The following is a 26,339-nucleotide window of genomic DNA, read 5'->3' as shown; positions in this document are numbered from 1 at the left end:
TGATTTGAATGGAGTTGAATGAATATAAATGGATCAATCATTTTGTGTGTGTGTTACAGCTGATGTCTAAATCCAGTGAGAAGCCTCGGCTCAGACAGATCCCCTCAGAAGACATGGACTCTGAGGAGGTGGGGCCGACGCCCAGCGACACCTATCACGGCCGAGCACGGGTGGAGTCACTGAGGGAAGCGGAGCCTGTGTCTGATTTGGACAGCCAGGGAGAACAGATCAATCTGCAACACACACTCATACTCAACCAGGTAAGATAAAGACACACAGATGATAAAGGACCACTAATACAATATGCCTTCCTTGAACTTCCAGCAGAGGGCAGCAATGTTTTTTTTTTCATGCTTCATGCAGGATTGACTTTACTTTACTTTCTGCGTGTATAGATTCCTGTGGGTTGAAAATCACAACAGCACTAAACATATCTCCTCTTTCTCTCTCTCTCTCTGTCTCTGGCTCTCTCTCTCTGGCTCTCTCTCTGGCTCTCTCTCTCTCTGGCTCTCCCTCTCTCTCTGGCTCTCTGTCTCTCTGGCTCTCTCACTCTCTGGCTCTCTCTCTCTGGCTCTCTCTCTCTGGCTCTCTCTCTCTGGCTCTCTGTCTTTCTCTCTCTCTCTCTCTGGCTCTCTCTCTCTCTCTGGCTCTCTCTCTCTCTCTGGCTCTCTCATTTTCTATCTTGCTCCCTCTCTCTCTCTAGTCATTGCTATGGGAGAAACAGAAACAGCTGCAGCAGTTGCGTCGGCAGACAGCCCACATGGAGACGCTGGCGGTACCCATGATGCTTGGCAGTGCCCACCGGCCCCTGTTCCGTACCCAGTCCTCACCAGCCTCCACCTCCCTCACGCTGCCAGACAAGCCCCTGCCAATACCTGCCCCAGAACCACATAGCAAACCACGTTTCACCACCGGTAAGAAATGAACCACACACACCCATGCACACTGCCACAAGGGAACCTGTTTAGGTGTAGGTTATTATCCCTACTGTGGCTGTAATTCAATTGATCCAATCTGAGGCCTGGTCAAGGACACTCTGATATGGGTAGTAAGCAGTTTATATGCTTATTGCATTTGTTTCAATATCTCTCTTGTTGTGGTTAGATCTGTCTTACAGCTGTTGATTCACCGGAACTACTAACGTTAGTGTGTGTCTCTGTTTGGTTGCAGGCCTGGTTTATGACTCTCAGATGCTAAAGCACCAGTGCACATGTGGTGACAACAGCAGCCACCCAGAGCATGCTGGGAGGATCCAGAGTATCTGGTCACGTCTCCAGGAGAGAGGTCTCAGGGGGCAGTGTGAGGTACACGAACCACCGTTTTTTACCTCCTTTCTCTTTACCTACCCACTCGGCACACTGGTTGAATCAACGTTGTTTCCACATCATTTCAATGAAATCACGTTGGACCAACGTGGAATAGACGATTAATTGACGTCTGTGCCCTGTGGGTAGACTCAAGGGACAAAATGGCCTTTTCATGTAACCATATTCAATATTGATACGGGTAGTTGTATCTAACTAAATGGTCCAGTGTCTGCTCTAAGTCTGGTCCATGTTCCCCCATACAGACTATCCGGGGTCGAAAGGCCACTCTGGAGGAGCTGCAGTCGGTCCATTCAGAGCGTCATGTCCTGCTGTACGGCACCAACCCACTCAACCGCCTCAAACTGGACAACCGCAAGCTGGCCGGTATGTCCTCACTAAAGATTTGATGATGTTTTCATCTAATCTGTCATGCCTACTTATTCCAGGACCCCTTGTATAACTGGCAACAGTAAAGTTAAGCTACTTTCTCTGGTGTCTCTAGTAAATAGAGATTTGCCTTTGGTTAATGATTCTAACGGTACAGTATTGATAGCACTTTGGAATCTCTTATGTTTACAAGATAACTCATTAGTGTATTTACAGTTTTTCTCAATCACGTACAAGCATTTTTTGGAACAATCTTGTCGATTTTCAAAACAGAGTCCACAAAACACAGAACTCTGTGGCCTTTTGCAAAACAGCACATAGCAATTCACACATTTCTCTTCTGATGAAAACCATGTGTTAATATTCTGTGAATAAACATGTATTCACTGACGACACTTGTATTTAAAGTTTTGCCAAAGCGGTTCTAAGATATTCAAGGCAGGTACGACGGCAGTACAATGGTCAGAAGTTCTGTATTTCACAATTTGATCATTGCCATTCTGCTACAGATACATTTCAATGCAGATACAAAAATGGCTTCTATGCGATTGAGAAAAACTGTAAGATGTAATTTACTGATGGTACAGAGACAAACAGTAATGTCATATGCTAATAAAATGATAAGAAAATAAGCTGTTAACACAGATTATTTGTGATGAATAATACCACTCATTGTTCTCCCACAGGCATTCTCTCTCAAAGGATGTTTGTGATGCTCCCATGTGGAGGAGTGGGGGTAAGTGAGAGACCCGACACACACACACACATATGCATGCACACACACACACACACACACACACACACACACACACACACACACACACACACACACACACACACACACACACACACACACACACACACACACACACACACACACACACACACACACACACACACATATGCATGCACACACACTAACACACACACATATGCATGCACACACACACACACACACACACACACACACACACACACACACACACACACACACACACACACACACACACACACACACACACACACACACACACACACACACACACACACACACACACACACACACACACTAACACACACACATATGCATGCACACACACATGCACATACAAACATTTTCCTCTCGATTTCATTTGGAAATGATTCCCTCCAAGTCCTTACCAACATGTCTATGATATGGTCCATTCAGAGTGATTAGTGATGGGTGTTGTTGACGTTGTTTCACAAAGAGGACTATGAGATTTCAAACTAATAGAAACATGATGCTCACGGGATATTAAAGAAATGCCTCCAATTTCATTGTCTGAGCCAAACGGCTAGAAATACAAGTTTGTGAACAAACGGGAAAGAATTATGAAAGGAAGGAAGGATATGTAGAATGGAGTGGACAGCAGCATGTTTATGTCCGTGAGGGAATTCCCTCGTGTCCATGTCTGCGTTTTCCTCTCCCTGGAAATGTCTGCATTTTTCTCTTCCGTGTCTGCATTTTCCTCTTTCATGTCTGCATTTTCCTCTTCCATGTCTGCATTTTCCTCTTTCATGTCTGCATTTTCCTCTTTCATGTCTGCATTTTCCTCTTCCATGTCTGCATTTTCCTCTTTCATGTCTGCATTTTCCTCTTTCATGTCTGCATTTTCCTCTTTCATGTCTGCATTTTCCTCTTTCATGTCTGCATTTTCCTCTTCCATGTCTGCATTTTCCTCTTCCATGTCTGCATTTTCCTCTTTCATGTCTGCATTTTCAACATTTATGCATTTTCCTCTCCCTGGAAACAAGTCCTGTTTTTCCCTCTTGTATTTCTCTGTTGCTTGGGTAGCACATCTCTATGGCACCGGGTGTGTCTGTGTACTGTATGTATGGTAATATATCAGACAGCTGTTTTATAGTCCCATAAATGATTGAGGTGAGGACTGTGTGCCTCCAAACTGGTGTACCTGTAGTAATACGTAGTGCCATTGAAACCATGGAAAGAAAAACACTGAACCTGATCCATATAGCATGCTAGCAGATTCTAAACACATACTAATGACTGGTTCCTTCAAGCTTGGCAGTTGTGCAGTTGTGCTGTCCTGTCACTCACCCTTGTGATGTTTTTGATTGGCAGGTGGACAATGACACAATCTGGAACGAGTCGCACACGTCCACGGCGTCGCGCATGGCTGCAGGCAGTGTCACAGAGCTGGCCTTCAGGGTGGCCAAGGGAGATCTCAAGGTGAGACACAGAGATCTGTAATCCCCATCAAATCACACTCCAGACTATCTCTCCAACTGCCTCAGGCAACTTGAGAAAGAATACTGAATGATCATGTTTTGTTTTGTTTCTCTCCAGAATGGCTTTGCAGTGGTGAGGCCCCCAGGCCACCATGCTGACCCTTCCAACCCAATGTAAGTCTGTCTCATTTTCTCATATCGAATGTGCGTGTGTTTTTGTTTGTGTGTAGTTTTTCGTGTGTACTATACTCCTTGGTAGTGCGTGCCCAGGCTAACCACAGTGGCCTCTGCTGAGCGTTGCAGTGTCAGCACGCTGTCTGATGAAAGAAATTTATGGGCTGATAGTGAAGCTGGGAAGGAAAAGAACAGAGAGAAGATTTATGCCTCTCCTATTGGTGTGCTGAGTCGGCTTTTAGGAATTCCACCATTTTTCTTCGTATCCTAACCACTATCATCTTGTATTGCTAATGTCTGTTTCTCTACCTTTCTTTCACCCCCCCTCCCACCCTCCCTCCCTCCAGGGGTTTCTGCTATTTCAACTCGGTGGCCATCGCAGCCAAGCAGCTCCAACAGAAACTGAGTGCCAACAAGATCCTCATCGTAGACTGGGTAAGGGACTACAGTTTCAGTGATTGTAGCAATAACAGTAGCAACACTATTTTTGTTGGTGGTATCCTCGTCTCAGTTGACCTACTACTGTTTTGACAATAACTACAGTATTTAGTATGACCCTTATGATATACTGTATACACATGAAAACATGTATGTATACACAAGTAAACACATGTGAGTTCTGTCTCACATGGCTTTATTTGTTACTATTGGCCAGGTCTAGGATATGACATAAAATAAGCCAGCAGTTATGTGATTTAATGTAACCAAATCGTCTCTTCCATCTCTGTCCTGTTGCTAGGATGTTCACCATGGTAATGGAACCCAGGAAGTGTTTTACAATGATCCCAGTGTGCTGTATATCTCACTGCATCGCTATGACGACGGCAACTTCTTCCCTGGCAGCGGGGGGCCAGCTGAGGTAAGTGACATCATTGGGTCAGCTCTACACCGGGCATTCTGCCAGTAGGACAATGGGCATGACATCAAGAGAGGCTAGAGCAACTAGCTAGGCTCCAAAGTAACGGTGGCCAGATGTCTGCTCAAGGGTCTTAGTGTGTTTAGGAGACATTCTATTACACGTGTTGTGCCTCTAGCACCTCTATGTTATTGACCGCATCTCCATGGAGAATGCATTGTCTCAGTAGGTCTCTCTGTGTGTGCCTGTGTTGTAGGTGGGATGTGGTGCTGGAGAAGGCTTCAATGTCAACGTGGCCTGGACTGGAGGTCTGGACCCCCCTATGAGTGATGCTGAGTACATCGCTGCTTTTAGGTACGACACCTCTGACCGTGATCCTTTCTGGTTTAAACATGAATGTCCACCCGTCCCCATTTCTGTAACTATGCAAAAATGAAGGTCTTACCTTGTCACTTTCTAGAAAGGACCCCCTTCTCCCCTCATACAGTATTGACTGTAATTTACAAAAGTGCAAAAACTCTTGACTCATTTCTGAATCGGAGTCATTTGAAGTGCATGTGTACGGTCCCAATTTTCAATGTTTTATGTGTGAGATTAAATTGTCTCCAGGTTTGGTGGTTGTTGTATTAAACAGACATTTCACTGCCACTTCCTCCATAGCACTTAATTGCCACCGGTGGGTGGTTCAGGTTCTAATGAAGTTTCTGTATTTTGGTTAGGTCGGCTGTCTGGTGGCAGCCGTAGGAAACTGTGGCGACCACAGACAGTGGTGGGTGGGCCCCACCTCCAAGCCAGCGTAACAAAATGAGAATGACAACATAGTACTGGAAAAGTTTCAACAAAAGTTTTGAACTTCAACGTAATAAGAAACCAGGGTTTAATATTCCTATTACAACTCTCTTTTCCACACAGTAGTACACCACCCTTGGACTTAATAATAAAGCCTCTGTGTTTGAATCTGAAAAGACACCATTTTGTTGCCACACATGTCTGTCCCACACAGATTTAAAATGTCTAACAAGTTTGTTGGTGAAATGTTCTCAGTCAGTTTCTCTAAACTCCAGGGGTAAGGAATGCACCCCCACCACCTCCTTGTCTCCTCTGTCTCATTCCTGTTCTCCTCTTCTCCCTACCTCTCCCATTCCCTTGCTCTGATTGATCTTTAATGAGCCCTCTCCCTCTCTCTCTTGTTCTCCCTGTAGTCTGTCTATAGCTGGGCTCACAGGGGAGTAGGGGAGGTTTTATTGGTCTGCAGGGGAGGCAGGGTTGGTTAGTGTGGTGGGGAGGGGGGGGTCTGGGCTGGAGGAATCCAAACGCAGGATAATGAACCCAAATGGATCCCAGATGGCAGGCTGTCAGTGACGTGAGGAGAGTGACAAGCTCCAAATGGGAACCAGACGTGCTTATGGAGGCTTTGAACTCGGGCGGCAACAGAGATGCCTGCGTTAGCTCCCTCGCTAGCTAGTGGCCCTGCTCAGTTCTGTGCTGTGCTGGTTGACTCTCTTAACAGAGAGAGGTGGCTGACGCCAGTCCAGAAAACAACAGGAGGCCCCTGCAGCTCGACCTCAACCCTGCTCTCTTCACTGTCATTAACAGCCAGACAGGGCTGTTTGTTGAGTAAATATTGTCGAGGTGTTGATGAAATGCTGTTGTTCCTCCCTGCAGGACGGTGGTGATGCCCATAGCTCAGGAGTTCTCCCCTGACGTGGTCCTGGTCTCCTCAGGGTTCGATGCAGCAGAGGGACATCCTGCACCTCTAGGGGGTTACAAGGTCACCGGCAAATGTAAGCAAGGCTTTCCTGAATCAGTACACGTTAGACCATGAGCTAGCTTGTACAGTGGTTTCAGAGCTTTGCTGGTTAGTTCTTGATAAATACAAGGAAAGACATTTATAAGCCTTGACCTCGTACACGCTGACCTGGTTGCATCACTGTTGTAAATGTGTGTCTTTATTGATTTATATGAATCTGTGCTGTAAATGTCATTAAGATTGGTACAGGCACTGTAGTACAATACTTCACAAAGTACTCATTTTCTTATTCCACATTTAGTTGTGTTACAGCCTGAATTCAAAATGGATTACATAGATTATTTTTATCTCACCTATGTACACAACATACCACATAATGACAAAGTGAAAACATGTTTATAGACATTTTTGCAAATGTATTGAAAATGAAATACAGAAATATCTCATTTGCATAAGTATTCACATCCCTGAGTCAATACAATGTTAGAATCACCTTTGGCAGCGATTACAGCTGTGAGTCTTTCAGGTTAAGTTTATAAGAGCTTTGTACACCTGGATTGTACAGTATAACAAAAAAAAAGCTTCAAGCCCTGTCAAGTGTTGTTTTTTCATGTCTTGCCATAGATTTTCAAGGCGATTTTAGTCTAAAATGTAACTAGGCCACTCAGGAACATAACATATCCTCTTGGTAAGCAACTCCTTGTGTTTTAGGTTATTGTCCTGCTGAAAGGTGAATTTGTCTCCCAGTGTCTATTGGAAAACAGATTGAACCAGGTTTTCCTTTAGGATTGTGCCTGTGCTTAGCTCTATTCCATTTCTTTTTATCCTGAAAAACTCCCTAGACCTTGCTGATGACAAACATACCTATAACATGATGCATCCACCACCATTCTTGAAAATATGAAGAGTGGTACTTAGTGATGTGTTGTGTTGGATTTTCCCCAAACGTAACGCTTCGTATTCAGGACATACAGTTCATTTCTTTGCCACAATTTGTGCAGTTTTACTTTAGTGCCTTATTGCAAACAGGATGCATGTTTTGTAATATTTGTATTCTGTACAGGCTTCTTTATTTTCACTCTGTCATTTAGGTTAGTATTCTACAGTAATTGAAATGTTGTTGATCCTTAGTTTTCTCCTATCACAGCCAATAAACTCTTAATTGTTTTAAAGTCACCATTGACATCATGGTGAAATCCCTGAGCGGTTTCCTTCCCCGCTTGAAATTAGGTTAGGAAGGATGCCTCATTATCGTTATTTTATTGTGTTACTTTTTAAATGTTTTACTTTAGTTTATTTAGTAAATATTTTATGTTGTATTCGGCGCATGAGACAAGTACATTTAATTTGGTTCTATTGTTCTATTTGTATCTTTGTAGTAAATGGGTGTATTGATACAGCATCTAACGTGTAATTAACAACTTCGTCATGCTTTTTGTATTTTTACCCATCTACCCATCTTTGCGAGGCATTGGAAAACCTCCCTGGTATTTGTGGTTGAATCTGTGTTTGAATCTGTGTTTGAAATTCACCGCTCTTCTGAGGGACCTTACAAATAGCTGTATGTGTGGGGTACAGAGAGGAGGTCATCATGTTAAACACTATTATTGCACACATAGTCCATTAAATGTATTATGTGGCTTGTTAAGCAAATATCTACCCTGAACTTATTTATGCTTGCCATAACAAAGGGGTTTGAGTACTTATTGACTTCAGGCTTTCATTTTAAATTAATTAGTATAAAACTCCACTTTGACATGATGGGGTATTGTTTGTAGGCCAGTGACACAAAATCTCAATTTAATCCATTTTAAATTCAGGCTGTAACACAACAAAATGTGAAAAAAGTCCAGGGGTGTGAATACGATCTGAAGGCCCTGTATATGGCCATGTTGTCAGTCTAGAAAAGGAGTTGGCACACATGCCTCATTGAACATGATTTAGGCTAGTTTATTGACTGTGTTGTTTTTGATGTGTCCATCAGGTTTTGGGTTCCTGACCCGGCAGCTGATGGGTCTGGCTGGAGGCCGGGTGATCATGGCCCTGGAGGGAGGTCACGACCTCACGGCCATCTGCGACGCCTCCGAGGCCTGCGTCAGCGCTCTCCTGGGCATTGAGGTGAGAGACTGGTTTAAGGTGCATTAAAGCAGTTTATGAACTACTTTTAAACCCCTTTTTTTCCTTATCTATCTACACACAATAGCCCATGATTACAAAGCGAAAACAGGATTTTAGAAATACCTTATATAAATAAGTATTCAGACCCTTTGCGATGAGACTCAAAAATGAGCTCAGGTGCATCCTGTTTCCATTGATCATCCTTGAGATGTTTCTATAACTTGATTGGAGTCCACCTGTGGTAAAATCAATTAATTGGCACATGACATCCCGCTTGAAGTTTGCCAAAAGGCACATAAAGGACTCTGACCATGAGAAACAAGATTTGCTGGTCTGATGAAACCAAGATTGAACTCTTTGGCCTGAATGCCAAGCATCACGTCTGGAGGAAACCTGACACCATCCGTACGGTGAAGCATGGTGGTGTGCAGCGACGCTCCCCATCCAACCTGACAGAGCTTGAGGGGATCTGCAGAGAAGAATGGGAGAAACTCCCCAGATACAGGTGTGCCAAGCTTGTAGCATCATACCCAAGAAGACTTGAGGCTGTAATCGCTGCCAAGGTTTCTTCAACAAAGTGCTGAGTAAAGGGTCTGAATACTTATGTTAATATGATGTTTCAGTTATTTATTTATTTCTGTGCAAAAAAACATGTTTTTTGCTTTGTCATTATGGGGTATTGTGTGTAGATTAATGAGGAATAAAAAAAACTTTCATACATTTTTGAATGAGTCTGTAACATAAGATAATGTGGAAAAAGTCAAGGGGTCTGAATACTTTCCAAATGCACTGTAGATAATAGGAAAGATATTGAGGGCTGGAAAGGAGGATGTTGTTGATTAGTGGCCTGATGATTTCCTCTCCCACTATTGTCCATACAGGAGCCTATGTCAGAGGAGGTGCTGCTGCAGAAGCCCAATGCTAACAGTGTTTGCTCGCTACAGAGAGTCATACAGATACATGGTGGGTAAACAGTCATTCTACTCCTTATGTCTCTTTCTCATACAGTACACCACTGTCCCTATTTTCCCTCTGTCTCTCTATTCTATTTTTGTCTATCCCTTTATTCTGGTCAGATCCTAATTATTGTGAAATGTAGACTTCCTGAGTACACAGAATGATTTAATACATTAGGCTACAAGGCTATTAATGATATTGATCTTTCGCCGTATGGGCCCATACAGTATGAAGGACTAGCTTTTATATCAGTTGGACGATTCGACCTTCTGACTGCAGCCAAAGTGCTCACTGCTCATTCAAGTGTGTGTGCTTACTGGCTCTGGTTTAGGCAAAAACACACACAGAATAAACACACATAATGTAGGGCAGAGTGGGGTAAGTTGAGCCAAGTTTTACATTCAGCTTCACTGCGTCAAGGGAAATATACTATTCTTTTAACAAAGATATCTACATATATTTCAAGATGTTGTGTAGAGGCTTGCGAAAGTATTCACCCCCCTTGGCATTCTTCCTATTTTGTTGCCTTTTAACCTGTAATTAAAATAGATTTTGAGGGGGGTTGTATCATTTGAGTTACACAGCATGCCTACCGCTTAAAAAATGCTAAATATTTTTTATTCTGAAACAAACAAGAAATAAGACTGAAAACTTGAGCGTGCATAACTATTCACCCCCCAAAGTCAATCATTTGTAGAGCCACCTTTTGCAGCAATTACAGCTACAAGTCTCTTGGGGTATGTCCCTATAAGCTTGGCACATCTAGCCACTGGGATTTTTGCCCATTATTCAAGGCAAAACTGCTCCAGTTCCTTGAAGTTGGATGGGTTCCGCTTGTGTACAGCAATCTTTAAGTCATGCCACAGATTCTCAATTGGATTGAGGTCTGGGCTATGACTAGGCCATTCCAAGACATTTAGATGTTTCTCCTTAAACCACTCGAGTGTTGCTTTAGCAGTATGCTTTGGGTCATTGTCCTGCTGGAAGGCGAACCTCCGTTTCAGTCTCGAATTTCCCTCTAGAATTTCCCTCTAGAATTTCCCTGTATTTAGCGCACACCATCCAACATTCCTTTAATTCTGACCAGTTTCCCAGTTCCTGCCAACGAAAAACATCCCCACAGCTTGATGCTGCCACCACCATGCTTCACTGTGGGTATGGTGTTCTCGGGGTGATGAGAGGTGTTGCGTTTGCGCCAAACGTGTCTGCTTAATGTTTTCTTTAAGCAATGGATTTTTTCTGGCCACTCTTCCATAAAGTGTATGTGGAGTGTACGGCTTAAAGTGGTCCTATGGACAGATACTCCAATCTCCGCTGTGGAGCTTTGCAGCTCCGTCAGGGTTGTCTTTGGTCTTTTTGTTGCCTCTCTGATTGATGCCCGCCTTGCCTGGTCTGTGGGTTTTGGTGGGTGGCCCTCTCTTGGCAGGTTTGTTGTGGTGCCATATTCTTTCCATTTTTGAATAATGGATTTAATGGTGCTCTGTGGGATGTTCAAAGATTCTGATATTTTTTATAAGCCAACCCTGATCTGTACTTCTCCACAACTTTGTCCCTGACTTGTTTGGAGAGCTCCTTGGTCGTCATGGTGTCGCTTGCTTGGTGGTGTCCCTTGCTTAATGGTGTTGCAGACTCTGGGGCCTTTCAGACCAGGTGTATATATACTGAGATCACGTGATGGATCATGTGACACACAGGTTGACTTTATTTAACTAATGATGTGACGTCTGAAGGTAATTGGTTGCACCAGATCTTATTTCGGGGCTTCATAGGGGGTGAATACATACATATATATACATATTCACCCAACACTTTGACCTTTTTGTTGTTGTTGTTGATTTTTTTAAAACAAGTCATTTTTTTCATTTCACTTCACCAATTTGGACTATTTTGTGTATGTGGATTACATGAACATAGCTTGTCCCAAAAAAGCGGTCTCTTGACATGCCTTACACCGGGTATGGGGTAAGTTAAGCCCCTACTGAATTAAATATTACCTCTACCTTTTAAAACCATGTCTATCTTTATTTCTCAAACACAGATCAATCACTTTTCATTTTTAAATAATTTTAAGCATGGCTTAACACCCAACAAACACTTTGTACTTTCTTTAACACTTTTAACATAGGCCCTGTTGTTACCTGATAACCCAGCGATAATGCCTAAACACTTCAATTTGCTCAACTTACTTCAATGGCCATTGGCTCAATTACCCCACTCTCTCCTATTCTATAGCCCAAAAGATTCTCTGTCTGTTTTTCAGGTCAGTATTGGCAGTCCTTGAAGACGTTCAGTAGCTCCGTGGGACTGTCCTTCCTGGGTGCTCAGAGAAGAGACTGTGAGGAGACTGATGCTGTCAATGCTCTGGCCTCTCTCTCTGTGGGGGTCCTGACCAGCAAGAGGTACGACAGGAGCACATGTACCCAAACACTCCTAAACCCTCTCAAACACTCCTTAACACTCTCAGAGTAAAGGACAGGCTCCCCTGTACAGTACTATACACATATGATGCATGCTACTTTTCCTAACCATCTTCTCTATGTGTTTGTCCCCCCAGCCTCCCCGACGAGCCCATGGAGCATGACGACGATTCCATGTGAACGATGCTGACTGTTGACCTCAGAGACCTCTCCTTCAGGACGTCCCAATAGCCTTGGAGATCCTGCCCTGTCACACGACGAGGGGGAAGAGTGTAGACTGTGGAACTCTGCCTTAACCAATGAGACCTTAAAGCCACACAGTGCCTCAAAGACCACCGTCCATTCTCCTAAGACTGTATGCAGTGCAACTTAACACAGCGAAGAGTGAACTCAACACAGTGGAACTAATGTAGCCTGCTCAGCCACACCAAAGACCTGTCAGTGTATATGTGAGGTAAAAGATGTTCTCTCAAACAGCTGATTATTTGACTCTGTCAAGCCCTAGCAAGACAGAGTAATTTTTATTGTGTGTATTCAGAAGGACACGTCCATACCAGCCCTGTGCCGTCATATTGACCACTCTTTGGCCTTTAAAACAAGTAAACACATAAAGGTCTTATGGAGGCACTTACAGTAAAGAAATACTTCCCATCCGTTGTCTCATTTCCCCAGTGTCTGTGAATAATACAGGCCATAGAGACGAAAGGAAGACGTGGCCCTGAAGGAGGGAATTCTTAGCACCAGGTCTGTGGGTGTCTGTTGTTGTGTCAGTGAGCAGAGCAGACCCCAGTCAGTCTGAGGAAGACCATGGAGGGACAGAGGGAGAGAGCGATAGCCTGGAGGGGACCGGCCAGCACCTGGCAACTGTTGAATGGCTCAGTCGGTCCTCGATGATGTCATTAATAGTTTAACCACTAAAGAAAATAGAAAAAATAAGAAGTAACTGAAGATAAGGATGACTGTGGTTTTATCTGTTGTTTTTGCACTGTGCATTCCGTAATGTGAACCGTTGAAAATTCCAAACCTCGGGGAAACTCAAGTTCTAGATTATTTAATTATCTGTTAAACTTTGAAGATTGGAAGATATTGTTGTCCTCTAAAATCCACTCACATTTTAAAAAGAAGACTTATGCATTCTACATTTCTACCGGCATGTAATACACATTGAGTATTTATTCGAAGTGCATTTTCAAAAGAAATCCTGTTTGGCCAGATTGTATTACCAATACTTTCCACTGCTGTTCATAGACAAGTGTCTTTATATATTGTTGGCAGGGACACACACAAACACACACACTCAGAAAGGCATTGTAGACATGCACGCTATTTCCCTTTATGTCTTACCACTGACATGATGAGGACCAAAATTATACCTCCTGTCTCGAGGATATATAGTATACAAACTGGATGAACAGGAACAATTAAACCAATGAATCTTATGAAGAGCTGAAGACCTACCACTGTTTGGAAGGAAATACTAGTTCTATGTTCATTCCTATGCCATTGTATTGTTTATTATGCTAGTCAAAGGCTCTAATGCACTTCATGGAGATCTCCCAAAGAAACCGCTCTTCAACGTGGCTGCAGTGGGACTGTATTACTGCAGGTGGACCAGTGTGGTTACGGTGTTACTGTATGTTGATGTTTGTTTTTGCAGGACCAGACTTTTGACCTGTGGATAGACATTTACTGTGTACATTCATTTGACAGTTCAGTTCCCATGATATTATCCACAGACAGTAATATCAAGCAGAGTTGAATAACAGTTCAACTGAGTGTATTATTGTTTGTGAAAACCTTCTTTATGGTGTTGCTCTGTTTGTTTCGTGGACCAACCAAAATACTATTACTGTTAGCACTATGGAGGTCAGTGGCGGCCGGTGCCATTTAAAATGAGGGAGGACGATTTCTTTTTTTATGAGCATGGCCTTATTTCTATTACAGCATATTGGATGACTGTCATTCCTTTTCCATTCACACAGTTCACTGTAACAGCGATAGGTTTAGGCTACTACATGATACTCAAATGTTACCTATACCCATCATGTTGCTACAACCTAGCCTATGAATGGAAGTTTACAACGTCGGTGCACACAGGTCGAAAGAACCATTTGAGGTGACAGACCGTGACACATGGACACACAGTGACACATTCAATATCACCTTGCACACTCTTACCTGCATCTAGGGTGTAATCATTAGTCTAACAGTTGCAAACAAGTTTCTATTGGACAAATTCAGGTATGTTTATCCCCATTCCGTTCTGTTTGCTTCCGTTTAAGAAACGTTTTACAGCAGAATGAATACACCCCTGATCACGCGTAAATACAGTTCACTTTCATAGTAGCCACGTTGTATTTCTTCTCGCTTCTATGCGCTCTCCACCTCTCACCTTTCGCTTGTGGACTTCAATGCACAACACATCAGCTGAATGTGACCAGGCAAAAAAAAACTTTCCAAGCCAGACTATATCATAACCGCGACACACAGCCTACATCGTTGTCACCATATTAGCTAAAGTAACGTCATATTCAACAAAGCTAATATAACTAATGCGTCAGTAAACCCGCTACAATCATGCAGTAATGTTACAGTGTACAGTCAGTAAGCAGTTTAGCACCTGCACCGGCGGGCTCCGGGGGAAATACATTTGTAAAACAAAAATCTTACCTTGACTTGGAAGAGTTCCAGTGTTTTGTTGGATAGTCATAGCCAGCTAGCTAACATAGCATCCCTCTGTCAGAGAAGAGTATTTAAGCAGGCTAAACTAGATAGCTGCATAGGCTAGCTAAGTAAGTGATAGTGAAAAAAATGACTCTCTTGCTTCTCCTATATTTTGGAAGAAATTCATTTGTTCAAAACTGTTCAACTAGTGTCTTTCTCTCTTTGAGTTAACTACTCGCCACATGTTATGCACTGCAGTGCTAGCTAGCTCTAGCTTATGCTTTCACTACTAAATTAATTATCTGATCCTTTGTTTGGGTGGACATGTCAGTTCATGCTACAAGAGCTCAGATAGGTTGGAGGACAAGTCAATGTACCCAGAGGAGGATGGACCATGGTGCTACACCATGGTGCTACCCTACAGAGTGCTGTTGAGGCTACTGTAGACTTTCATTGCAAAACAGTGTGTTTTAACTCATTATTTGGTGACGTGAATAGTATAGTTTTATCTAATTCATTCAATTTTATGATATTCACTGAGGATGGTCCTCCCCTTCCTCCTCTGAGGAGCCTCCACTGATGGAGATGTGGCTTTACTATGATGGTGCATACTTCTCCCTTAGGCCTTGTGTAGGAAGTCTCTCTTGTACTCCAGTTGTATGTATGATGCAGTACTTGACATCATGCTGATTATAGATTTTCAGATATACTGTATCTGTAGTTTGTTAACATGTCCTGAGACCTTTTTTTGTGTGTTCATGATTTCCAGTGTAGATTGTTTTGTTTTGAATTGAAATGTGTAGCACATTCCACTGTTTCATTTTCTATACTCATTCTAGGGTTATGTAGTTTGTCTTAATGAGCATTTCATCTAGATTGCACTTGTTTTTAGAGGTTCTTCAGTGGATGAAAAAAAACTGCCCACCATCAAATTGAGAAATCGACATTTGTTTTCAGATTCACAATATTATTTTGTATATGACCCCATACTTCTATCTAATGTGGCTAAATGTCTAAATGTATCATAAGCTCTCTATTAATGTGTATTACTGTGTTTTCTCTGTTGAAAATCGTGAAAAGTGAGAGAGAGCATCCACTTCTGACTAACCACTGCAGAAAGAAGGCATTTACAAGGCATATTTTTTCAGGAACATACTCTCTCTGCTGGTGCGCCAGTACAGGAGCATGTAGGACAGTGATACACGTCAATCTTGTCTTAACTAAACATTTTTCTCTAACCATAGGTTTATCCTCTCCCCTAGTTGTCGTTGAGAGAGAGATAACGATAACCATGCTAACAAGTCTTATAGTCATTTCTTACTATACTCTGTACCAACCACTGTGGATGGCTACAGATGTAGGATTGTAATTTGATCACCCTGTTGCTGGAGAAATTTCCTGAAATGCAGGAAATTTAAACCTTGTAGTGTATTTGAGGTATAAAACAAGTCCACTTTTAAACAACAAAAAAACATATCAATCTCTACAATACTGTCCATAAATTATAATCCACATAATTCACTTTTCCTGTTTGCTGCAGGACTACTTTTGTACTGTAGCAAACAGGTTGAAATAAAAATCCAAATCTGTATATGTTTGTAGGAGGCCATTGCCAGTTTTCAATATTCATTATTGTTTGTACTAACTATTTGTTTTGGGGTGGTTGTTTTCAAGACTCTGGGCAATGTTTGCCTGTAAGATCCCCTCAAAGACTTGTATAAAAAGAAATAACCACCATTATTCATATTCTCCTAGAACAGTGCCTGTGCTCTCTGTCTCGTAGTACACCAGTGGGTATCTGTTGTCTATGAAGTAATGTTAGACAAAGTGTGTTGGATACTGTACTTTACCTCTCCTGTAAAGACTTCCAGGGGCCTATGGGCAACACTCTTATTGTCTTAGTGACAAGTGGGCCACTCCTCTTGATTTCCTTTAATATTGTCCTTTTTATGCTCTGTTTCTTAAAGTCACTGTAAATAGATACTCAAGACCAAAATACATCACGCATGTGCCTTGAGTCAAGTATTGGTAGCCTTCACTAACTGGAGTTAAGAATAACAGTCTTTTTTTTCATCCTTTTACTTACCTTGTGTTCATTTTTTCCTACATATTTCCTATGTATGTATAGAAAGGATGTCTATTTTGTACTGTTTTTCTCTTAATTAAATGTTTGAATGGTAATTTTTGTGTGTACAGAATTGTAGGTGTGACAACATGTTGGATATACGGTGTACTTTCCTGGTCCACTAATACATCCACATGTGCTTCTGTGGTTGTGGGCATATCATAGGATTTCTTTCCAACCAGACAACCAATAAATATTTTAGAGGCCTTATTTCCCCCAAAAGAACAACAGCTTTATGGGCAATTATACCCTGGTCTGCCTGAGCAGACACTTGGCCCTGATTAAGGAAGTCTGTGCTATAGAGCACTAATTTAGGCTGACAGGGTAACACGTGGATAATCTGCTATCCCAGGTTCTTTAACACACAGACTCAAAGAAGGATAACGCTGTATTTCTTATGCATTTGTAGTTTAGAAATGTTATTGTGTCCTCATCCATCTCCAAATGTTTGGCCATTCATTTTGGATGCTGATGGTGGACGTGTCCATTCTGGTGTAGTCACAGTACAGGGTGTATGCTTTAAGGTGAGATTGGTAATAAGATGGGGCTGAGAAATATGCTTCAAAGATGCTCAAGTACTCATTTTATTATCTTACACCAACTGATTCCCTTTTAATGAGGAATTGTATGTTGGTTTACAAACAGTTATGTACTACATGTAGTCACACTACAATAGGAATATCCCCATGAATAACTGCAACTTACATTTGTTTACCAAATTGTTTCCAAGTCACAAGTTGCAATTTCCAGGTCCTAAAACTCTATAGTTGTCCCTCTTCTAGACCTGCTAGTAGCTCTGAATCATTGTCCCATAGATTCTGTGTGGGCTCGAGGAAGCTGAGTCTCTCTACAGTACCTCTCCAGAGTGAGGGCAGGCTCATATCTTTGATTTAGTTGGTCCAGAGGTGTAGGTCCAAACCAGTAAACAAAGGGATTGCAGACCAACAGGTGGAGGCTTCTCAGTCGCCTTGGTACGGTGCTGGGGAGACAGACACAAGATTCTGTAAGTGCTACGTGCTTCAAACATTCTGCAAGTGTTACGTAATGAAAAATATGCCATTTCCTTTTGTGTTGAAGAAAGCACAAATGATTAGTCCATGATGCCTAACAAAATCACTCTGCACTGTCTAACAGTTAAACTGGTTCAACTCCCAGGGGAAAAAGTCATGGGCATAAAAACTCCCTTTAGTATTAAGCTGTTTATGTCCATTTTCCCTGCCCCTGTTTTGTTTGGAGGTCAGTGCTGGGTGTTTTGTTGACCATGTCCTTGTAAAATGTGGTATTTCTATTAAATGGAACTGGATAATATCAATAAACATGCATATAAAAGACAAAAGTAACCTCAAATATAAGTATAAACTTAGAACAGACGGTCAATCGAAAGCCAAAGTGTGTGGCAATAATTTTAGCGACGAGACCAAAGCAGGCTAAAACACCCATGTGTATTTGATCTCCTTAATTAATAAGGAAGCCATCTGACAGCGGTGCAACAACTGGTGAGTTATAGCGGCCATCTTGAAAGACACGGATACACATTGATGCCTAAAAAAAATCTGTATTTATGTGGCATACAAACACACATACCAAAGCAACCACACGGAATAGCAGGGAGAACATGTGCATACTGTATTCACATGTATATGAATACAAAAGATGAACAGAAAGAGCTAAGCAGACTAACTGGAGAATACTGCAGGACCCTAACGAGAAAGGAGCAAAGAAAGTCTTCCTTCAAATTCAGCTTGAAGACTGAACCATAACAATGACCATCCCAACAAACACTGTCTGAGAATGCATTTCTCATATCTAGCCGCCTATACAGGCCACTTTCATTTCTCATGGTATTAAGTAAGCTATTTAAAGGGTATGTAGCTTTCATTCACCTCCAACGCAATTTCTAGAGGACAGTATTATTTGTGAATGTCACAGAAAATAACTTGTCAACGTGGGCTAGGTTGTAGGAACTCACTGTGCTGAATGTACTATGAATAATACTTCCCTCAGAAGCATGGTAATGGTACATCTTGTGGACAGTTTAATGATATGTTCCGGGGTTTTTCCTGCATTGGGAATGAAGTGGGCAAAGCAGTGGTTTCAAATGGCAAAGGCCAAATGTGTGGCTACTGGTGAAGGGAGGCACAGCCACTGATGAGGCGTCTGACAGCCGTCTTCAACATGGATCGGTGGAACTGGACGAATCAATGACACCACTTTCATCAAACTCTGTGGTTTGTGGGAGTGCAGTAAGACAGCCATCACTTCTCCTTTGATAGCTAACTGCTGCATGGTTTCTCACAACCAGTTTGTTTTTGTTGAGCCTTGTCAAGAACTATCTCATTTTCGTGCAACGTAGCAAGTTTAAGCCAAAATGAAAGGAACGTATTTCAAAGGAAAGTTTTTGCACCAAAATAAATAAATGGAATTGTTTTTTGTTGGAAAGTGAAACTTGTAATGTTACTTTTTCCACAAGAATTTGGCTTCTAATGTAGATTGTTATGAATAGATCAGTGTCTAGGAAATATATGAGACTATGGGATACAATGAGTTATGTATGAGCCTATGGGATACAATGAGTTATGTATGAGACTATGGGATACAATGAGTTATGTATGAGACTATGGGATACAATGAGTTATGTATGAGACTATGGGATACAATGAGTTATGTATGAGACTATGGGATACAATGAGTTATGTATGAGACTAATACAATGAGTTATGTATGAGACTATGGGATACAATGAGTTATGTATGAGACTATGGGATACAATGAGTTATGTATGAGACTATGGGATACAATGAGTTATGTATGAGACTATGGGATACAATGAGTTATGTATGAGACTATGGGATACAATGAGTTATGTATGAGACTATGGGATACAATGAGTTATGTATGAGACTATGGGATACAATGAGTTATGTATGAGACTATGGGATACAATGAGTTATGTATGAGACTATGGGATACAATGAGTTATGTATGAGACTATGGGATACAATAAGTTATGTATGAGACTATGGGATACAATGAGTTATGTATGAGACTATGGGATACAATGAGTTATGTATGAGACTATGGGATACAATGAGTTATGTATGAGACTATGGGATACAATGAGTTATGTATGAGACTATGGGATACAATGAGTTATGTATGAGACTATGGGATACAATGAGTTATGTATGAGACTATGGGATACAATAGTTATGTATGAGACTATGGGATACAATGAGTTATGTATGAGACTATGGGATACAATGAGTTATGTATGAGACTATGGGATACAATGAGTTATGTATGAGACTATGGGATACAATAAGTTATGTATGAGACTATGGGATACAATGAGTTATGTATGAGACTATGGGATACAATAAGTTATGTATGACACTATGGGATACAATGAGTTATGTATGAGACTATGGGATACAATGAGTTATGTATGAGACTATGGGATACAATGAGTTATGTATGAGACTATGGGATACAATAAGTTATGTATGAGACTATGGGATACAATGAGTTATGTATGAGACTATGGGATACAATGAGTTATGTATGAGACTATGGGATACAATGAGTTATGTATGAGACTATGGGATACAATAAGTTATGTATGAGACTATGGGATACAATGAGTTATGTATGAGACAATGGGATACAATGAGACTATGGGATACAATGAGTTATGTATGAGACAATGGGATAATAACATCAAGTCTATGAAGAAGTTGCATATGATTATGTTCATGATTTCTGGTCCAAATGACATTTGTATGTGTGTAGATAATAAAAAGGAAGATACCTACTGTAATGGAGCGATTTGTCAGAGTTCAACGCTATGTGTTACAAAATGCATGAAATAACAGCTCTACATCCTCCTATTAGGTCCATAGTCCTGATGATAATCATGGGATACATCAAGCTACTATTTTATATACATGTTCAATATTAACTGATCTTGTAGAATAGTTATTGTATACCTTGAGTGTAAAAAGATAATTGTGGTAACCTAAGATGTGCTGTCCTACGACCCTCCCTTGTGATTCACTTACTTGGTAGTAGTTACTGCGTTTCATTCTGACAAATGTCCAGCATGGCATTCAATACTCTAATAAAACACCAGGTGTTGTCCTATGTTTATATCTGATCGCCTTCAGCAGATCAGTTCAATTAGTACTTCTTTGCATGCAATATAAAACAGTGAGATTTTGCTTTGGAAAGATAATATTGAGTATGTATTGTATGGTTTGTATCTCGGCAGTCGGAGTGCATACCTGGTGTAGAATGATAAGAGTTAGATGATGTGAGGATGAGGGTCAGAGAGCAGGGGTCAGAGGTCATGGGAGATTGGCTGGGGCAGGAGAGGAGGGAGGGGGTGTTAGAGAGGTAGGTGACAGGGCTAGTGGGTAGCGGACATGGACCAGGCCCCCCTCCATCCTCCACACCGAGAATGCATAGCTGAGTCTCTCGTGGGCTAGGTAGTTACAGCTGGCCAGCTTGGCATCCATCTCGTCGCTCTGGAGGACCTGGTAGAGGAAGTCAATGTAACGCGAGGCCAGCTTTAGGATCTGGATCTTGCTCAGCTTGTCTGAGGGGAGCGTGGGGATGATCTTACGCAGCGAGGCAAATGCGTCGTTCAGGGACTGCGTCCTTTGGCGCTCCCGTACATTGGCGATCACCCGTTGGTGCTGAGGGTCCTCCAGGGGCTGGCCTGGGATGGGGAGAGGAGACAGGGAGGGCTGGGGACTCTTCTTAGGCCTCTTGGGTCCTGATGGGATCAGACTGGGAGGCCCTCCTGTCGTTGACTTGTTGTCCTCTGTTGGCGATGAAATGTTGTCTTTCCTGGTGACACTCTTGCGCCCGCCGGCCCCTGGTGTTACCAGCACCACAGGGTATTTGATTGGAGCACAGTCTGGCTCCTCCTCGCTGGACACCACCCCTCCCTCAGGGTATTCACCACAGCTTGACGGATCCTCTCTCATGGCAGTCTATCTACCTAACCCTGTTTCTACAGCTACACTTTCTATCCCACTCCTCTGTTCTCTCCTTAAGGCCCTCTTATGTGCCTGTATATAGAAGTACCCGAAGTGATCTGCCAGGTCTGCTAGCAAGAGAAAGCGAATGGAAAAAATAATCAATTCTCAGTATTGGAAATCCATATGTTTCCTACACCTAGGCATGACAACAATCTAATACTACTATTTGCTCGCTACATTCAGAACAGCAGTTGCATCTAGTATCCTAGATCAATGTAAGACAGCAAGCCAACCTGCATCTGGCTTTTTAAAGAAGAAAGAGGATGGAACTTGTAAGTCCCACCCATCTGTTCCACAGATTGGTTCAGCTGGGTTCTAAGGCAGAGCCAGGCGAAGCATAACAGGAAGAGAATGCGTTTGGTGATTGGTAAGGGTAAAGGGCTGAGGCGGAGACAAAGGCACGTGGGTTGACCAATCAGATGGGGATATTCTGGCGTTTTTTTTCCCTAGTAGAAGTTGTCCAAGTTTATAGGTTCCAGATTTCTTTCAAAACAAGTCGTTCCCCTCCCCTTCCCCCACACCCTTTTTCCCTTCTAAAGTCTCCACAACTCAACACCATCATCAATTCTTTGCGATTTTGGAACGTAGGAAATACTTGAAAGTCAAAAGAGAGAGGCTTCAAAAGTGCTTCCCTTTACCGTTTGAAATCCAGACAATACATGATATACTATAACTCCTCATCAGTGTGCCCAGTTTTCTTCAAATAATTAAAGATGTCAGTAGTTTTAGGTAGATAGATACTATGGTACTAGGTTATTGTCATCTTTCGTCTGTAGCCTACATAACTGAGTCATCTGCCCATACTCTGGATGAAGTATACAACAAAGGCACCGTTTCACTGGATTCAGTTCCACAGTTTCATTCGTTTTGTGAATCAGAACAAGCATCAGCGACGGTGTTTTCAGATTGCTTTTATTTTACTGGAGTCTTGGCGCAGTGTTCTGAGCAGTAGGCTAAAGGGGAAACTGGCATACCAGAGTAGCAGTGAAGTCTAATAGCAAAATGAGCTCAAGCAAAGGAAAGAATGAGAGGTTCTGAATCCAATGGGTGCCTCTGGGAACCTTTGTTTCATCCTCTGTGCCAGAACAAGAACACAGCCTTCAGTTCTACCACCATCAGTAGGTTCTCAAATGTGGCACATATCCACAACAAAGAATAAAAACTATTGTTTGATTTTCAGTCCAAAACAGTTCAATGAACGACCTCCAACTTAAAAGTGCACTTAATATACATCAGGAATATTGAATTGTGTCGCACTACAGATACAATGTTAAGACATTAAATCACTTGAGTGCATTTAGTATGAGGTTTGGGTTATTCTCTGAAGAAACTTCTTCTTGTCTAGATACTTACAATAAACAAACACCTACTACCGTCTTACCTATAAATACATCATTAACATGTGTCAGACTTCCACTATCCAGCCCAGATGGGCGGTAAAGGCTGGATTTGAAATCATTCCATTGGTGTCATCAGGAAACTGACCTCCTGAATGTATACCCAACACTGGTCAATGTCTAAGCCTAGTATAAACAAACAACATTACTTTCAAAGGGTGTAGAGGCACAGCATCTGGACAATTGGGTGTCATTGTCAGGAGGCAGAATGCATTCATTATGTTGTGTGTACCATTCAGGAATGTAAAGGTCCATTTCAAATGTAGCTCTTTAAACAAATCAGCTTGTGTGTCCTTTCCGGAGTCATTAAGACGCCTGTGAATGATCAAACTATTTATAAATCACAATCCCATTGAATACCCTCACCGTAAAAATAAATATCTCAGAGCTAATGGAATAATGGAAAATTGATACCAGGGTTGATATAAACACACATATACACAGCACATTTCTAGAGAGGGGCCAAGCGTGCTCACAATGGCCTGTGTTGTATGGAAGCCCCCAGAGATAGCCGACGTCTGGAAAAGGGAAGAAATCTGACTTCTCCTGTTTGAACTGCACGCTCAAACGAGGACTTAGCCTAAATATTTCCACTGAGAGAGACGGCAAAATATATTATCCCATGATGAGGTTATATACACACCCTGGCGCATATGCACACACACACATGCACCACATGCATAGACAGACATGCATATATACACCAACATCCCAGTAACACAAACATTACTTCATCATTTGATATATAGATGTGATGACAGGGCATGACTATACCTGATACCTTTATTCAATCAGAGAAACAGTGAATAATCTCCAGTTCAGATATAAAAGGAGAGGTGTTTAAGAACAGGCAGATGTCGTCCTCTGGCTGGTTCTACCTCGCGTGTCACTATGTCATTGTCTCTGTAACATGGTGGAATGCCTGACAGGAAAAACAAGAAGGACCCACGCTCAGAGAAGAAAAAGGGAACGAACGAAGGAGAGAGGCCGGGAGAGAAAAGTCTCCCCAAACAGAACCAGATGGAGGGTGTGGGCGCTCTTTGATCTCTACTCTGCCTGATTGATGCTGCACATTTCATTTCCTCGTCAGGGATGTGACATAATGTTTCGGCCACTATTTTCTCTTTTTTACTCTCTCTCTCTCTCTCTCTCTCTCTCTTCCTCTCTCTTTTCTCTCTTTACTCTCTCTCTCTCTCTCTCTCTCTCTCTCCCTCTCTCTCTCTCTCTCTCTCTCTCTCTCTCTCTCTCTCTTTTCTTTGCGGTGGTCAACACACCAAACAATGAAAAGACATCAAAACTGTGACCATCGAAAAACAAAAATGCTGGAAAAGACAACTTGACTGGAAATAGTTCTGAACCCACCAGTTCTGCTAAATCTACTTGTAAATGGACTGAAGCAGCTCACAGCTAGCGTATCAGAGTAAGACACAGTGGAACTGCTGTGAGGGAGGGAGCATGTCTATATTATAGCATGGCTGACATCCACAGGAATGTCTAATGCTTTAGCTGTGACCTCAGTCTACATCGAATTCAACAAAAGAAATGAGCAGTCGTGAAGCAGAGATCTCCAAAGTGTAACCCACTAAGATTTAACGATGGCTGCAAACACACTGCTTTGATATCTCATTTCCTGAGAACTCATTTTGCCGTCAGAGTCCCTATTTAATATACATTGTGGAAGGTGGTGAGTGAGATATGACTCAACATAGGGAGTTTTGAATTATTCTTGCAATATTTTGTGTGTGAAACGTTGGCAGCCTTGAAGCAAAACTCGATTGCACGTTCAATTACTGTTTGTTTTCCACATGCCAGATACTTTTAAATAACACTCAGACCAATCCCAAAGAATAGAAGCTAACAAAGTGATGAATTGCACAAATTCCAACAGGGACACTATCCCCTCCCTTCTGTGACAGAGGCACTGTTCACCCCACTGCCCAAAGCTGTGGGACACCCCCACATCTGGCCTCCATTTCCTCCAGTAAAGAGACACTTCCTGTGGGCAGGCTTCGAGGGGGAAGGGGGCTGCACGTCTAAAGTTTGGATATGCTGAGCGGGTGCAGGAGGGGCAGAGGTGATATAGATTGGACACAGGTCAGGGTCAGAGGGGTATCCACTAATGTTATGGTTAGAGCAGGAATGGGCACGGCTTGGATAACAGACAGTTGCAGTGAATAAGCTTTATTGTCTGTGTTTCTGAACTACTGAAATCTCATTGGCTCCTTAACATATCTAAAAGTTTCAAAATGACAGACAGTTAATTGGCTGCATTCTCGTGATACCTTAGGAAATGTAAATAGATGTTTGATAGAAGTAGGCCTAAAAGGTAGTACTGTGTTAAGTGAACTACTGTATAGCAAACAGTATGTACAGTAACAGTATGTACAGGTAGTAGGAATAAAAGTGGTGTGTTCTTTATAATTGACGTTGCTTGAATATCTGTGGGATATGTTCCACATTTGAGGAACTTGAAGTTGGCTTTTGTAAAATCCCTCTTAATGTTAGAAAAAGCAGCTGTTTCTTTACTGTTCCAAGATGGGGGTTTAGAATCCACTTTTATGGATAAAGTTAATAAACCAAAAAAAATATGCAGGTCTTACTGATTCTTTCCAAGGATTTCCGACAAATCTCTTTCTCTCTCTCTCATTTTGGAGAAAGGGGTGCAATAAAATAAAGAAAGAAAGTGGTGCCACTTCAAAGCCCGGCTTATTACCAGGAGCTTGGTACCTGTGGAACCACTTCAAAGCCCGGCTTATTACCAGGAGCTTGGTACCTGTGGAGCCACTTCAAAGCCCGGCTTATTACCAGGAGCTTGGTACCTGTGGAGCCACTTCAAAGCCCGGCTTATTACCAGGAGCTTGGTACCTGTGGAGCCACTTCAAAGCCCGGCTTATTACCAGGAGCTTGGTACCTGTGGAGCCACTTCAAAGCCCG

General features: G+C 42.1%; 1 protein-coding gene and 1 pseudogene across 6 annotated transcripts in view; one reads left to right on the top strand and one right to left on the bottom strand.

Moving 5' to 3' along the window:
- The window catches only part of LOC124045844 (histone deacetylase 7-like), an 87,489-nt gene extending 70,467 nt beyond the window's left edge, over positions 1 to 17,022 (top strand). For all 6 annotated transcript variants that reach the window (XM_046365554.1, XM_046365553.1, XM_046365558.1 and 3 more), the window contains exons 12-26: positions 60 to 260; positions 704 to 914; positions 1,171 to 1,304; positions 1,571 to 1,691; positions 2,381 to 2,430; positions 3,799 to 3,906; positions 4,024 to 4,079; positions 4,427 to 4,514; positions 4,819 to 4,938; positions 5,192 to 5,289; positions 6,601 to 6,719; positions 8,670 to 8,803; positions 9,685 to 9,766; positions 12,021 to 12,159; positions 12,315 to 17,022. In XM_046365554.1, the coding sequence (XP_046221510.1) occupies positions 60 to 260; positions 704 to 914; positions 1,171 to 1,304; positions 1,571 to 1,691; positions 2,381 to 2,430; positions 3,799 to 3,906; positions 4,024 to 4,079; positions 4,427 to 4,514; positions 4,819 to 4,938; positions 5,192 to 5,289; positions 6,601 to 6,719; positions 8,670 to 8,803; positions 9,685 to 9,766; positions 12,021 to 12,159; positions 12,315 to 12,357 (1,704 nt within the window). In that variant the 3' untranslated portion in view covers positions 12,358 to 17,022. The remainder of the gene's footprint in view (positions 1 to 59; positions 261 to 703; positions 915 to 1,170; positions 1,305 to 1,570; positions 1,692 to 2,380; positions 2,431 to 3,798; positions 3,907 to 4,023; positions 4,080 to 4,426; positions 4,515 to 4,818; positions 4,939 to 5,191; positions 5,290 to 6,600; positions 6,720 to 8,669; positions 8,804 to 9,684; positions 9,767 to 12,020; positions 12,160 to 12,314) is intronic.
- Positions 17,023 to 17,534: 512 nt separating this feature from the next.
- Positions 17,535 to 22,212, bottom strand: LOC124045845 (annotated as a pseudogene).
- Between the last annotated feature and the right edge of the window lie 4,127 nt (positions 22,213 to 26,339).

The sequence above is a fragment of the Oncorhynchus gorbuscha genome, linkage group LG10 (genome assembly GCF_021184085.1).
Source record: "Oncorhynchus gorbuscha isolate QuinsamMale2020 ecotype Even-year linkage group LG10, OgorEven_v1.0, whole genome shotgun sequence".
Classification (NCBI taxonomy): domain Eukaryota; kingdom Metazoa; phylum Chordata; class Actinopteri; order Salmoniformes; family Salmonidae; genus Oncorhynchus; species Oncorhynchus gorbuscha.
This window is presented reverse-complemented; position numbering and strand designations above follow the sequence as displayed.